This window comes from Thunnus maccoyii, chromosome 24, assembly GCF_910596095.1.
Source record: "Thunnus maccoyii chromosome 24, fThuMac1.1, whole genome shotgun sequence".
NCBI lineage: Eukaryota > Metazoa > Chordata > Actinopteri > Scombriformes > Scombridae > Thunnus > Thunnus maccoyii.
This window is the reverse complement of record NC_056556.1, coordinates 20,061,899-20,076,279: the sequence shown is the minus strand read 5'-3', so window position 1 is coordinate 20,076,279 and position 14,381 is coordinate 20,061,899. Positions and strand designations below refer to the sequence as shown.

Below are 14,381 nucleotides of genomic sequence, written 5' to 3'. Positions count from 1 at the left end.
GCTAGATAGCCTTCAACTCCAGAAAATGATGTGCTGTGCTAACCAGGGTCCATGCCCCTGGCCACTGATGCCTTTGCCCTTGTGGACGGCTCCCCAACCTACCGGGAAGGCATCAGTGCGTTGCCCCATGTTAAGCTGGTTGGCTACTCCTACCAACAGAGAACTACATACAGTCTGTCTGTCAACAACACTCTGGCTTGCAGATGTCTCTGTGGGCAAAATCCAAGGCTCAGGAGGCAGTGCTGGGCAAGTTGGGACTGGGTTCCAAGGACCATCAGGATTGTGGGGAGGGCTTGAGGGGCCCCTAGCCCCGCCTATGCTGCTGACCACGTTTAACTTTACTACAAAAGTTGGCCTCCAAATGGACCCCTAGGTCACCTGAAGCCACAGAAGCCAGCTGGGGTGGCCCACCCTGTGGGGCTGTCGAGACACACTATTCGCAGTCCTGCTGCAGCATTCCCGACATCTCCCGAGCACAATGGCGGGTATCTTGGGCTGCTGAAGCACTTTATTTGCATCTGGCCCAACATGGCAGATGGCACCATATATATGGTATACATATATATGTATGTACATGCAGAACCGGGGCTAATGTTAGCTTGGAGGCTAGCAGAGGCTAGCTGGCTGTGTTTCCCTCTGGCCATGCTGCGTCTAACGCTCTGCTAGCCTCTTAGCTAACGTTAGCCCTGGCTCTCCATGTGAATCCAACCAGATTTTATTATATTTGGCATATATTTTAACCAAATATGCTGTCATATATGTATTTTAAAATGATGTAACATACATCTGTTGCACATATGTGTTAAATATATGTTGCTCACATATATGTTAATGTCATTTATGGAACATAATTATATATGGACATATATATGCACTAATAAAAGTACATACTGTATATTTAAAAGGTATACGATCAGGGATACACTCACTCACTGAGTGTGTGATTCAAGTCATTCATTTGCAGGAGGAACGGGGTGTGTTCAAGACAGCAAATATACAGCTGATTCAGGCTGCTAACATTTAGCTGCAATGATTCAGCAACATTAGTCTTTGACTGCAATCCAGATATATGACATTATTTAGATTGATATTATATGCATAGGCTAACATTACTGCACACATGCACACACACACACACACACACACACACACATACACACATACACGTGTGTTTCCATCACTTTGAAGGTCAATACACTGACTTAAATTAATTTCCTGGAGACTTATCCTACCCTCAACCATAACCACCACATGCCCAACATTAACGCTTACCCTAACCTTAACAAAACCCTAACCTAACCTTATGTAGATATCTTTCAATGTTACAGTCTTTTTATTGCCAAAGTCCCTCTTTTTTGTTACTATACTTCCACCGCAGCTCAACAGGTAAACGCTGTCTCAGGAAACACAAAGAGGGAAGTCCAAATGTGGACTTTATATCTGGGGACCTCAGGTCTGCAGCCAATAGAAAGAGAGTAGGGTTCCTAGATGTGAGGTGCATCACTCCTTCTACCAGTCTTTATTTATTTATTTTATTTAACTAGATTTGAAAATGGTCACCAGTGTAACACTTACAGACAACTGTTCCAGAGTCAAAGGCATCATAGTTTTATGGAGCCCAGACCAGTCAACAAGCACTTTCTCACTGAAAAGGACATGAGTGAGGAAAGAAAGGCCCAGAATTATGAGTCAAAGTCTTCCCATGAAAAGCCTTCAAGGTAATCAAGAGTCCACTCTATAATTGAATGGCAGCCAGTGAAGGAAGGCTGCTGTTGGACAGCCTCAAGACTTCAGCTTTAAATCCACTTTTTTGGTTTTGTTTGTTGATAAATTCAAAGGCCACTTCAACTGTTGTATTTTAGCAGCTGGTAAGAACACACACAGCGATGAGCCCACACACACACACACATGTGATCGGGGTCTAGACATGATAGGGTTTGATGTCGTGGGAGCTCTGTGGGGTGCAGAGGAGGACAAGAAGAGTGGATGAGGGGGGTGAGTAGGAAAATAGGTGGAGCAAAAGAGGAGGAGGAGGGATGGAAAAAGTAGATTAAAAGGAGGAGTAAGAGATGAGAGAGATTGGGGTGGAGGGAGGGCAGCTGTTCATGAGACTAGACCTGCAGATATCAAAGAACAAACTCAACTCCTCCTTCATCACTGCTCTCCTCATTGCTTCTTTTCTCAACCTTGTATTCATTTCCCTTCCTTTCTCTCTGAATTACTCAGAAACAGTTTTTACATACACTTTTAATAAAACTGATTCTTCTCATCACAAAATACTGTTTATAGCTTTAGGATTCTCTATGGTGATGCAAAAAACATTTAGAATGAAATTTGTCTTTTGGAGGGTACACAATACATATATTGTAATCAGAAGAAAACAGAATTACACTGTGTCTTTGGAAACATTCTGCTTCTACTCATTAGCCATTACATGTTGTATGTGTGTTACCCTCCAAAAACATTCAACCTATGGGACAATGCAGGCCCTCCTACTGCCAAACACAACCCACACAGGGATGCGTGATGTGTGTTTGTTGGGGAAGACTGCCATTTTACAGATGTGAAAAAGCATTGAGTTAAATTCCCCACATAAAATAATGATCCAACTTGTTATAACATGCATACGCCTAAATATAGTTTCTCAGCCATTTTCTTTTAGTAATTAGTTATTATTATGTTATTATTCTATTCTATATTATTATTCATATGATTATTATTCTACACTTTCTCAACAGTTGAGATAGAACACTTTGTGGTCTCAGTGTGGAAATATAATAGCCAGGAACATTCATCATGCTAAGGTCCTTTATAGCCTTCACAATCAGCAGCAGAATTACTTTAGTTAGAAAGAAGTAAGGTTAGCAGCCTCTGTAGCCTGCTCTTCATCTCTTCTTGAGGCTAGCAGCTCCAGGCTACATTAGCCACTACAAGCATAATGCATCCCAGTCTCTGACAGAACTCTCGGTAGTTGAGTTGCATTGTGGGTAATGTAGGCGTGAGGTTTTGACAAGGAAGACGGATGCATGGAATAAAAAAAGATGATATCTGGTTTTGTGGCAAATTTTTTTAAAATTTTTTTTTAAAAACTGTCCATTGTGAGTCAGACAGTTTTATTGGAGTGCAATGCTAAATTTGGTGGAGCACTAGCCCCAGCCTGTCCTGTCTTGTAATAACACTTGTACTTCAAGAGGTAATAGTGAGTCACTGTAGCGCCAAGTCTGCTCTCAGTCTAACATGAGAGGATGAAAAAGCCTACTGTTTACAGTGAATCTGTGCTATGGCATCATCAAGATATCAAAATGCTATGAAGACAGTGGTAAATTATGAAAGAGCTGCACAGATCGGTTCAACGGATCATGTTCTCTCTGGTATGAAGACAGATGTTGACCAGCCAATCATCTCAGAAGTCGGACTGCTAGCGGCTGAGATGACCAGTCGGTCTCACCCGGCCAGCGGCTCCTCACATCTCCAAAAATATCAGAGCAAATTCCCAAACAGGAGTTATTTGGATAAACTGACCACATATAGAGAATCTAAATGGTTACTTTCTCACCTGAAAAATATTTAAATTTAATAAAGTGACATAATAATGGTCCAAGATGGAAAATTGCAACAGCTTTTAGCCTGGATCAAAATCTCCACAATTGCTTTCTGTTGCTCGGGGCAGCGCTACTTTTTCATCCTCTTATGTTAGACTGAGGGATGACTGGATGCTACACCTCTTGAGGTACGAGACACAACAGGCTGGGGTTATTCTTACATATAACACCTTTAACATCCTCAGTCGGGATGGGTTTGTATTAAAAGTTCTTCACACAAGTATTGTATATGGTTTCCAGTTAAATACACCTCACGTTTAGAATTTTACCTACTTTGTGTGTGTCTGTGTGTGTGTGTGTGTGTGTGTGTGTGTGTGTGTGTGTGTGTGTGTGTGTGTGTGTGTGTTTGTGTGATTACTCCTTTGAGTGACTTCTCCTGTTGTGATGTTGTATATATGTATTTTGTTCTCAGAGCTCTCTGGTAAAGGAGATCTAGATCTCAATGAGTTTTTCTGATTAAATAAAGTTAAAAAATAAATAAAAGTTGTTTTAGCTGTTAGTTTGTATGGAAAACAAAATGTTTATTCTGTCTATTCCTGAACTCAGTGTAGATTCAATATATTTTTTTGCCAAAATAAATGACACTTGCTTAATATCATTCACAGTTTTACTTATGGCAAAAAATCTGTTGACATTATAATCTTCTGTTTTTCTTTTTACTACAATAACGATGGCTGATTCAGCCCCCTGTGTCTGCATGTAACCCCAGTGTGACCCAGGAAGTTGCAGCTGGAGGTCATGTTGTGTCTGGGAGGGGTCAGGGGTCAGCGGGTGAACAGCCTCCTACTGAGCTCTCCCAAGACATACAGTAAGACATCCACTGGGCTGTTTCCCAACCCAGTCCTCAGTTACCCTCTGTATTGTACAGATAGCTCCTGTTTTGGACACCTGATCCAAGACTTTTTGCTCATTGACTGAACAGGACAATGGATCTACATGTACAGGGTCACGGCAACACTTTAATCCTGCAAAAAAGAAGCAAAATGTGCTTTTTTTTTCAAACTTTTTAGCACTTATTTATTTTTCAAGATTTAGTGCATGTGACTTTGAGTGTAATAATCACAGGCCACCAAAGGTGTCACCAAATCCAGAAAACCAAAAGTGTTAATGTGGTTTCAGCTGTGTTCCATCTTGAATCGTGGGTGTGTGTTGGTTGTCTCTAATATGATCAGATTTAGCCTGAGAGACTGTATGAGTCAGAAACCTAAACCTGCTGAGGTGACAGCTGTCCTGCCTTTGTGTATGTGTGTGTGTTTAGGTAGCACAGGTGGAGTTAAGGAGGGGTAGAAGTGTGTCAGTGCAGGTGTTGTGGTGAAAGGAGGCGTGGATTTGAGGGTCAAGTTGCCTGTGGGCGTGTATGTGCGTTTGCAGTCCATCAACCCTCCACTCCAAAAGGCTGATTAAAGATACTTTACCAGCAGGTATAAGACTTTGATCACACAGATATACACTGATATAGAATGCTTACATGCTCCCATACATTTTAATATGGGTTTTAAATGACAAAAACCATACACCACATGTATTTAACAGTTTTTTTCTCAGAGTATTAGGGGCCCTCAGATCCCTGGGCCCCTGGGCATGGTCCTGGTGCCGTAGGTCTATTCAGTAATCCAAAGTCATCCACATGCTGGAGGTGCTTCAGAACGACTGGATCTGCGCCTGTGGCTCAAATAAACAACAACAGAGATACAATAGGATTTCTTCTATATTTTCATGTGAAAAATAGCAGTGCGTGACACAAATCCACACCAGTAAACATTAAATGTAAACATTGGAATAAATGATGTAAATATCAAGGAAAATGTGGAGAGGATAAACACCAACTACGATCCCGACGACACAGACAAGCAAGAGCATCTCTGCATCCATCTCAACATTGGAGGAAGCCCCGAGGAAAATGTGGAGGGATTAAAGACCGGCTGCTTTCACAGCCTCATGGATCTTCTGTACCAAGCATCCTGCTAACCACTGTAAAGGCATTGCCTAAACTGGACGATCTCCACTTCCGCATCAGTTTCCAATGGGATATGAGGAACTGTAATGTCCATTGTTTCACTGAAACTTGCACCCAATCGCTACCCGTGTTTGGGAGGAGCAACCATGCGCCCATCTTGCTGAGGTCAAAGTATGTAAACAAACTACAACGCAAGCCCCCAGTGACACGAGAGGTCAGGAAATGGTCAGGCCAATCATAGGCCACCCTATAGTCTGCATTACATGACACAGTCTATGAAAGTTCCAGGACCCACCATTGACACCGAGTCTGTAGAGGATTTATTTTATAAAACAACCAAAGCAACCTCACCCAAAACTACAGTTAAATCATTCCACAACCAGAAACCATGGTGGCTGCATGACTGCAGTCTGGAAACATGGACAATTACAGAGCAGCAGCCTACAATGTAAGCACGGCAGTAAAAGATGCATAGGGGGACTACAGGAAGAAAGTGGAACTACAATTCCAGCAGGGCAATCCCAGAAGCATGTGGCAAGGTCTAAGAACTATGACAGATTACAAGCCCGACCCCCACCCCTGCCTCCTTGTCAAGTGCTGATGCATCTCTAGCAAGTGACCCTAACAACTTTTATGCTTGCTTTGTGGCCATTGGCAGCCAGCAAGCAAAAACAGCTGAAGCAGAGATTTATCTGGCGACTCTTTGGAGCGGCCTGACCCCTAGATTGGGAACCACTGGACTAAACTAGCTCCATCTCTAGCAGCTACAATAGTAACATGCTGCTTACACACTGATGCTTCAAATCAGCAAATCAGCTGGATTGGCGAGATCACAAGACCACAAGATCACATGAGAATCTATCTTGTCAGGCTTCAACTTATGTGCTTGTGGCCGAATCAACAGTGGTTTGAACCAATCAGTGTCCTATGAGGAACTACTGGCAGCTACGGGCATGGTTTAGGTGTGACAACAGCGAGAAGTTAGCCTATGATAGACGGTGATAGACAGATGGTTCATCCAATCACCTGCCAAGTATTTTTTGAAAGTACCTGCCATTTTCCAAACAGTTTCCAAGGACAACTTCTCAGATGGTTCTGTGTAATAAACCATCTGGTGCATCAGATTACCAAACCACTACTTTTACTTAAATACTACTTAACTACATTTTGCTGCTAATACTTTTGTACTTTTACTTAAGTAGGATTTTCATGCAGGGCTTTTACTTGTTACATTGCTGTATTGGTACTTTTACTGCAGTAAAGGATCTGAGTACTTCTTCCACCATTGTGTAGAACTGATCTGGTAGTGATACATTAACAATAATATCAGCAGTGGGCAAACGCCTCAACTTACCCACACTCTCACACACACACATACACACACACACACACACACTAGTGGACGTCGTGGTCTAACAGTCTGACCTGCAGTGTGGCTTGGTGAAGTAGAGGTGACTCACCCACTCTCTCTAAACCCCTGCTACAAACACACACAAACCACAAATGCACATATGGGTGCTCAAAAACACACACCACAACGCCCTCTCCCTCCATTTCACTCTCTTTAACCACAGCTACTTCCTCAGTGAAAGCTGTTGGCTGAGGGTGGCAGGTGGTTAGTTTGATTACACACACACACACACACACGTGCATATTCCAAAGCCACAATGCCAGATTATTAGAAACTAAACTAGGTGGCTTGTGATATCAACAGAAAGACAGTCTCTCGTCTGTGACACTGACTGTCGGGAGGAGAGTAAATTCTGAAGACAAAAAGTCGTCAGCATGGAGATTTGGAGAATCACAAACCAAAACAAGAGAGAGAGAATCATAAAGAGCGTTGAGCGATAAAGGAAGATGCGTATGGCAACAGAGAGAAAGAAGCGGAAGCAGAAAAGAGCTGTAAGCAAGTCAAGAAACAGAGAAAGATACCACGGATAGAGAAAGGTAGAAAGAAAGAGAATGCTTTGTGGATTATTTTGCATCTGAGTCATCAGACTGGAAAAACCACAGGGACGTTTGTCGACTACCTCTGCCAGGACCAGGACACCTTGGCCAGGGTAAGAATACCACAACAATAGCATAATCTCCACAATTTGTTTTTTAGTAATCCTATTTTTTGAGCTCATTTTGCTTTTATTACAAAGTTTTACATTAAATAAGAAAAGCAAGGCTGAACTTCCCTGCATTTCATTAAATAATCACCTAATTCATTTACATACTCACTGTAAACAAATGAGGCCATCATGGTGATGATGCACTTAATTTTTACATCAGTCATTCATTCCTCCCTCACCACCTGCCATTGTCAGAAATTCTGACAGACTTTCCTTCAACTTTGCCTGGTGGCCCATGGTTTACAGAGTACTCATTGAGCTGAGATGTGAGCCACCACAACAAATAGAACTGAACTAAATGAATTCTGCTCCCTTTTGTGGAAAGAAATATAAGCTATAATGACACTGGAGCTATTGTGCATAATTAAGAAAGAAGAAACATTTGTGGCAAACAAGTGTGGCGCTGTGGGTGGGCCTAACGGGTTTGGGCCCGCCCACTTGTACAACTGGCCCATCTGAAATTCTGAAAAGAATTTTCTTATCTTTTATTTTTAACTATTAAAATTAAAAATATATATACACAAATAGAGACTAAAAGAAAGTTTCCCCTTCTAAAAACATAAAAGACAACATTCATTAGGCTATTTTCATGTGTGATATCTGGCCCACTTAACAGGCCATTTTACATTGGTTTAGGCCTGTTAAGCCTGCGCATGCACGACACAATACGGAGGTTGCTCAGCAGCAGATTTGGTTTTTCATGTGTTTTTATTTAGGCTTTTGTCCAGCATTCTATGTTGGCTTTAATAACATGTCAGTTTCCAGCTGTGTAGAATGTGTGTATGTATGGTTCAGAATGTAGATGCAGTCACTGTCTAATTTCATAGCTGCAAACAAATTTCCTTTTGAGACAATTTAGGCAAGATAGAGCTGAAAATTCCTGCCTGACTTGAATGCCACCATATTGCCTTGAAAACATAGACCATTTCTGTTGAAACAAGCTTATGAATTGACAGGGCAGCGCACCGCTCTCTCTCTCGTAAAAAGTTAATTTAGCTCACCCAGTAGTCCATCTGTCTCTCTCCCTGCAATCTACTCAAAATAATAATAATCCAGCAAGATCATCCAAAAAAAGATGGTATTTCCTTAAATAGAATTAAAATGTCAGTGTTCTAAATGAATGGATGTATTGGTCTAAACAATCCTGTAGCATGTTTCAGACATTTTATTTTTGATTGAAACCGCATCAAGCTACACAGAGCAGATCGAGCTAGGCAGGAAGTCAGACACAGAAACAACTCGTGTAGACTCCCTATCATATATCAACAATAAATGCAATGAAGTCAATGAAGTAGAAGGAAAGTGGACATGTACTAGGTAGCAAACAGAGCTAACATAACATATTGTTTCTGATTGCTTAGAACAATGACCAACTATATAATTAGCTGACCAAATTATTTAACAACCTATAAACTGCACCTCAGGTCACAGAAAAATCCCCAGAGAGAACACGCAGGAAATGATCTTGCATCCTCAATGAGGAATGACACACCAATATCTTGTGTGTTGTTTGTTAATGTTGGAGAAACCCTGTATGGCGTGTTAGTGTACCATTAACACTGGTGAGAATCAATGAGGAGTTACATACACTACATATATTCCTTCACATACACACACATGCACACGCCCAAATAGATAGATGTGGTTTGTGAATTGGCCATGAGTATTGATGTTTCAGCTTGCTGGAGGATCCCTTATTGACATTTTATTGCCTCTGTGTGTGTGTATGTGTGTGTGTTTTTGATTTTTTTATTTATGCATAGATTTTAAAAAAAGGACAAGAGGGGAAAAACTGAAGAAAATCATTTCATGGCCTCCAACAGTATATTTGAGTCGTTGTCGTCCTATCAGTCTGCTTTTTTACGAGGTAAGTGTATTTATATATATATATGTGTGTGTGTATGTGTGTGTGCGTGTGTGTGTGTGTGTGTGTGTGTGTGTGTGTGCATGTGTATGTTTGTGTGTATTCATGTGCCCCTGGATCATTTTAGCTGCTCTGTTGGGTGTTTCTGTTGGTTCTTGTGGTTGGTTAAAAGTATTTGGAACATATTTTGATAAATTTAGGGTTGTTTAGAATAAACTTTGCTGTGAACTTTGTTGAGTTTTGAATTAGCAACTGCGAGTGCATTTCCATCACCTGTTTTTATGCACATTTTCTGATTGGAAACATCATAAATATGAAAATAAGTCGAAATATTGCAAAAAAGTTTTTAAGCTTGACTTAAAGTGGAAAAGCTGATGTATCAATAAAAGAAAATTTGTAAAAATGCAATGGAAACAGACCTAGTCAATAAATCATGACATACATGAAGCATGTGATTTAAATGTCACTCGAGCTTACACTGAAGAGACGAGAACCAGGGGCAGCAGAAAACATCAGATCTGTGTAGACCAACAACATTCCACAGATTAATACATGAATGGAAATGTCATTTTCCCATCACGTTTTCCACATGGTTTTCCATGAGGTTCGACTGCTGCTTTTTTAATGACGTCATCTCATTGTGTCCTCTTCTTCTGCAATGATTTAATGTCACTAGCTGGAGAATTAGTGCCACTAACTGTAAATCTTGATTAATCAATTCCTAATATTCGCATAACAGTAGTGGATGGAAACACACATTAATTCATACTTTATTTTGTAGATTTTCGGGAAATTCGGTTCAAATTTGAACAAGAGCTGGTTCGCATTTTGGGATTTGAGTTGCTGTGAAATTGGGTTGTTAACAATTAGCTGCTAGCCCTGATAACACAAAACAGAAAGACCAGACCAGAGCAAACCAACTATAGGTTTGCAAACACCCTAAGATACAGTTCACCTGCAATATAAAAAGAGAGATGGACCAGACCCTGTTAGTTCATCAAATGGTCTGTTGTAATAATAGATAGCCGCAGGTCAGCATTCTATCCAGGCCAAAGGCTACTTTCATATAGCTGATTGTATATATAGTAGACTGGGGTGGTCATTGTTGAGCACAAAACACCAGTAATTTGTCCAAAAGGCCATGGCTTGGGGGTTAAAACATCGACCATGAACTGAAATGATCCTAATATTGACCAGAAATTTCCTGTCATCTCTCCCCTATCGCTATCTGATTAGGGTATTAAATACCATCAAAATAAAGAGGCTATCTCTAATGATAGCATGGCTACTCTTTTATCAACCACCTTCCCTTTTAACATCATTCAAATGGTGTTTAAGGCATTAAGGCAATAGTAGACACTACCATTGTGGTGGGGTGTACAAAGCATGTGACTTTCATGGAAAATATGTTGTTCACATCCAATTTCCTAGCAACGTCTTTTGCAATAAACTGTTTTCTTAATTATGACCATACTTTTTAACTGATCATAACCAAGTAGTAGTTTAGTTTCTTAAACATAACTTAACCATGCCACTGACAGGTCAGAGATGCCTCATCTGAGTTGTTTTTGGACTGTATTTGCTATTTTCGAAAGTACTGAAAAGCTGTTGTTATTTAAGTATAAGGACCTATAGCTATGGGTTAGATATTAGCACAGGGAGGGGTTATATTTATATGCATATAAAAGCTGAAGTTGCACTGTACAACAACAATATTTTCTGACACCGGGAGCTGTAATATGAACTGTCTGGTACAATGGTACAGGGCAGTTGGAGGTCCAGGAGGTCCTTGTCAATATCATACTGTAGTTAGAGACATGAGAGAATATCCTGAACCAGCAACTTTTAACTCACACGGCTGCGCCTGTGAGACAGTAGCCTGCCAGCTCACAGGGAGGATGACAGGAGGGAGGAGAGTGAGGAATGTAGCAGGCATTCCTTCCTGCTACATCAACCAACAGCTGTATGAATGACTATACATGTCTGCTTCATTTTCCCAGCACTAGCTGTCTCTAATCTAAGTCTCTAAGCAAATGATCTACATCATTTCATGATTAGTCATCCAGTTTAATACTTAGCCACCACTGACTGCTGTGACATGAATGTTTATCCATCTTATAGACAATTTTTAAGAAGTTTTTACAGTGTGTCTGGTACAAAAATCGATCCACCACCCCTGTATATATTGGATTGCTACATACCCATATGTGATAGTAGCTTCCTATCAGATGTTGGAACCTGGCTGCAAGGATTTTCTCCTATTAGTGAGGTCTGACACATAAACCCCATTTACACCTGGCATTAAAATTTGGTCTGTAACTGGATACGTTAAATGGATAAGGAAAAACGCATGTTAATGCAGGTGTAAATACACTCAGAATGCATTGCAATGGGATCCCAAACTGAGTGAGAAAGGTTGAGATTGAATTAGTGTGAGCTTCAGTACATATTACTGTCGGGAAGAGGAGAAATATTTGCATTGAATTTTAATACAGATGTGTTGTTTTTATGTCACAGCTGCACTCAAGGTAGAACAAGTTCATTTACTTTGTAGATTATGGAATTAGATGCAGAGGAATTTAAATCAAGGTGTTCACTGGTTACTTGTGCTCATTAATTGCTCCTTTTCTATATGTTTCAATAGATTCCATAGAGCAATGTTTCTGTATCCATTGTAACAATGGCTCAAATAATGTGAAAGATGTCACCATGGAAGTGACTGACAAAAATGAAAAAGATTCAAATTAAAAAATTAAAAAGAAAAGGAAAATTATCACCAGCTTTGTAGTTCCCTTAGCTCTAAAGAGATTTTTAGCATCTTTTAGGTAATTGTTTTGGTTGAGTGGCCTGCAAACTCAGCTCTCATCAACCTTTTTCCCATCACAGCAGGCAGCTGTTTTCAGTGGAAATACCCACTGTACACTACCTGCTCAGCACCAAACAGTGGCCTGACACAGTTAGCAGCTAGTTCATAAACATGATGATGCATTTAGCAGCTACGGTAAAGAGCCAGATGCTTTTCTCAGGAGTTTATCTTTAAATTGATAAAATCTGAGGCCTTTTGGCTGTTGAATTATTAGCATTAAAAATAGTGGTTTTGCTGAATTCAGCTCTGGTAACCTGATGTTGCATGAATCTAGAGGTTGTTATCTTTGCTGCGGAAATTCTCTAGAATTGTGACACAGTGTGCATGTACGTAAGTGTGTACATGTGTGTTTCCTGTTGATGTTTGGTGCAGAATTAACAGTTTGCAGAAAAAAGGTTTCTTTTTTCATTCATGTTCTCTTTTCTGACATCCCCATCTGCATTTACACAGACTTAGGATATATTTTAAGTTGCATACAGCATCAGCAATATTATACTATATAAACTATGTGTTTCTACTAGAACAGTGTGACTGCATATTACATTACAACTGTATTGACTATTATAGAGAGTTCTATGTGGCTGTGTTACAAGCTTTGGAGTACAGATTTGTTTTGAACAGTTTTTTACTGTCTGTGGCAGTTTTTGAATAGTTGACAAAACAGTCTCAACTTAATCTTTATCAGCATGTGAAGTTTGTTCAGTAGTCATAGAACTGTAGATGCACCACCTGTCTGTTTTTCTGAGCACCAGAATATTGCACATTCAACATAAAACCAACAACTATGGAAGATGGAACAAATGAGTTGAGAATGAGACTTTAATGTTACAATCTTTAAGGTGGTTGCTGTAAGACGAGGATTAAGACGAAGGTAACTGCTAAGTGACAAAAACCAGTTGGTGTGTGTTCGTATCTGCACCCTGCAGTGCTGTAACTGGTTGTGTCCAACATGTTCAGAGACACCAATCACGTGTTTCCCGCCTGTGTGCTGTGGTTACATGCTGTGTGCGCAGCAGCCTCAGTTTGACACAGGAGGCTTATGTACAAAAAGTTTCTTTTTCCTCCTGTCAGTCACTGGGATCTAACCAATGCAACCACAGTAGGTAGGACAGATTTTGTGGGTTTGTGATGTAATCCCAGGCCTGTTGGAAGCAAGCTGAACGAATAAGTTGCTCTACAAAGAAAACACCATTTTCTTGTCTCTAAAGTTTGTATAACTCGTTCAGATGTGAGCACACAACCACAACCACAGCAGGAAGGATTTGAACCAGTATAAGCTGATCAGATCAGATCACATGCGGTTAACCCATCAGCGGTTGAGAATCAATGTTGTGATTGGTTTTCATCTCCTGCACTCCTATTGGTTGTTGGTGAGTGGTTATGTCATCACTTAGCTCTCCTCCAATCATCACATCTGTAACTGGAAATCTACTGAACACACACTGCTGCTTTATCTACATCTACATGTATGCACATCTGCATGTGTGCATGCATGTGTGTGTGTGTGTGTCTGTTAGTCTGTCCTTAGTTTTGCACCTAATCAGCCAGACACACACTGCAGCTTTATCAGTTAGATGTGTCTGTGTGCAGTTACTGTAGTTGTTGAGATTATCTGCTCTGGTTTAAATGAGCTTCAGTTTATCAGAACAAGCTCAAATGAGCATCAGTTTATCTGAAGCTACAGACAGTTGAATGGGTTGGTTCTCAGCTAATGTTTTTCATGAGACTGTTGACTTTTACTTGTGATGTTGACATTCATGGCTGAGTTAGAGTCTCAGTTTAAAGGCCTAAGAAGTGAACCAGTGGTGTCTTCACTCTGTTGGAAGTAAAGGTCTGACGACAGAGCTTCTCATTCAGCTGCAACAACAGGAAATATGAATCATTATCAGACATGATGATGATTCAGACATAATTGTTCAGATATCCGTCATAAAAACAGCTAGTTGCACTGAATAGTGTATAAAAGTTAATTTGC

General features: G+C 40.4%; 1 protein-coding gene across 2 annotated transcripts in view; it reads left to right on the top strand.

Moving 5' to 3' along the window:
- Window positions 1-7,220: 7,220 nt before the first annotated feature.
- runx1 (RUNX family transcription factor 1) overlaps window positions 7,221-14,381 on the top strand; it is an 83,116-nt gene continuing 75,955 nt past the window's right edge. The window contains exons 1-2 of one of the 2 annotated variants that reach the window (XM_042405171.1): window positions 7,221-7,619; window positions 9,440-9,543. In XM_042405171.1, coding sequence (XP_042261105.1) covers window positions 9,486-9,543 — 58 coding nt within the window. In that variant the 5' untranslated portion in view covers window positions 7,221-7,619; window positions 9,440-9,485. Of the gene's footprint in view, window positions 7,620-9,439; window positions 9,544-14,381 lie in introns of those variants that run through there. The other variant, XM_042405170.1, reaches the window with a different exon arrangement.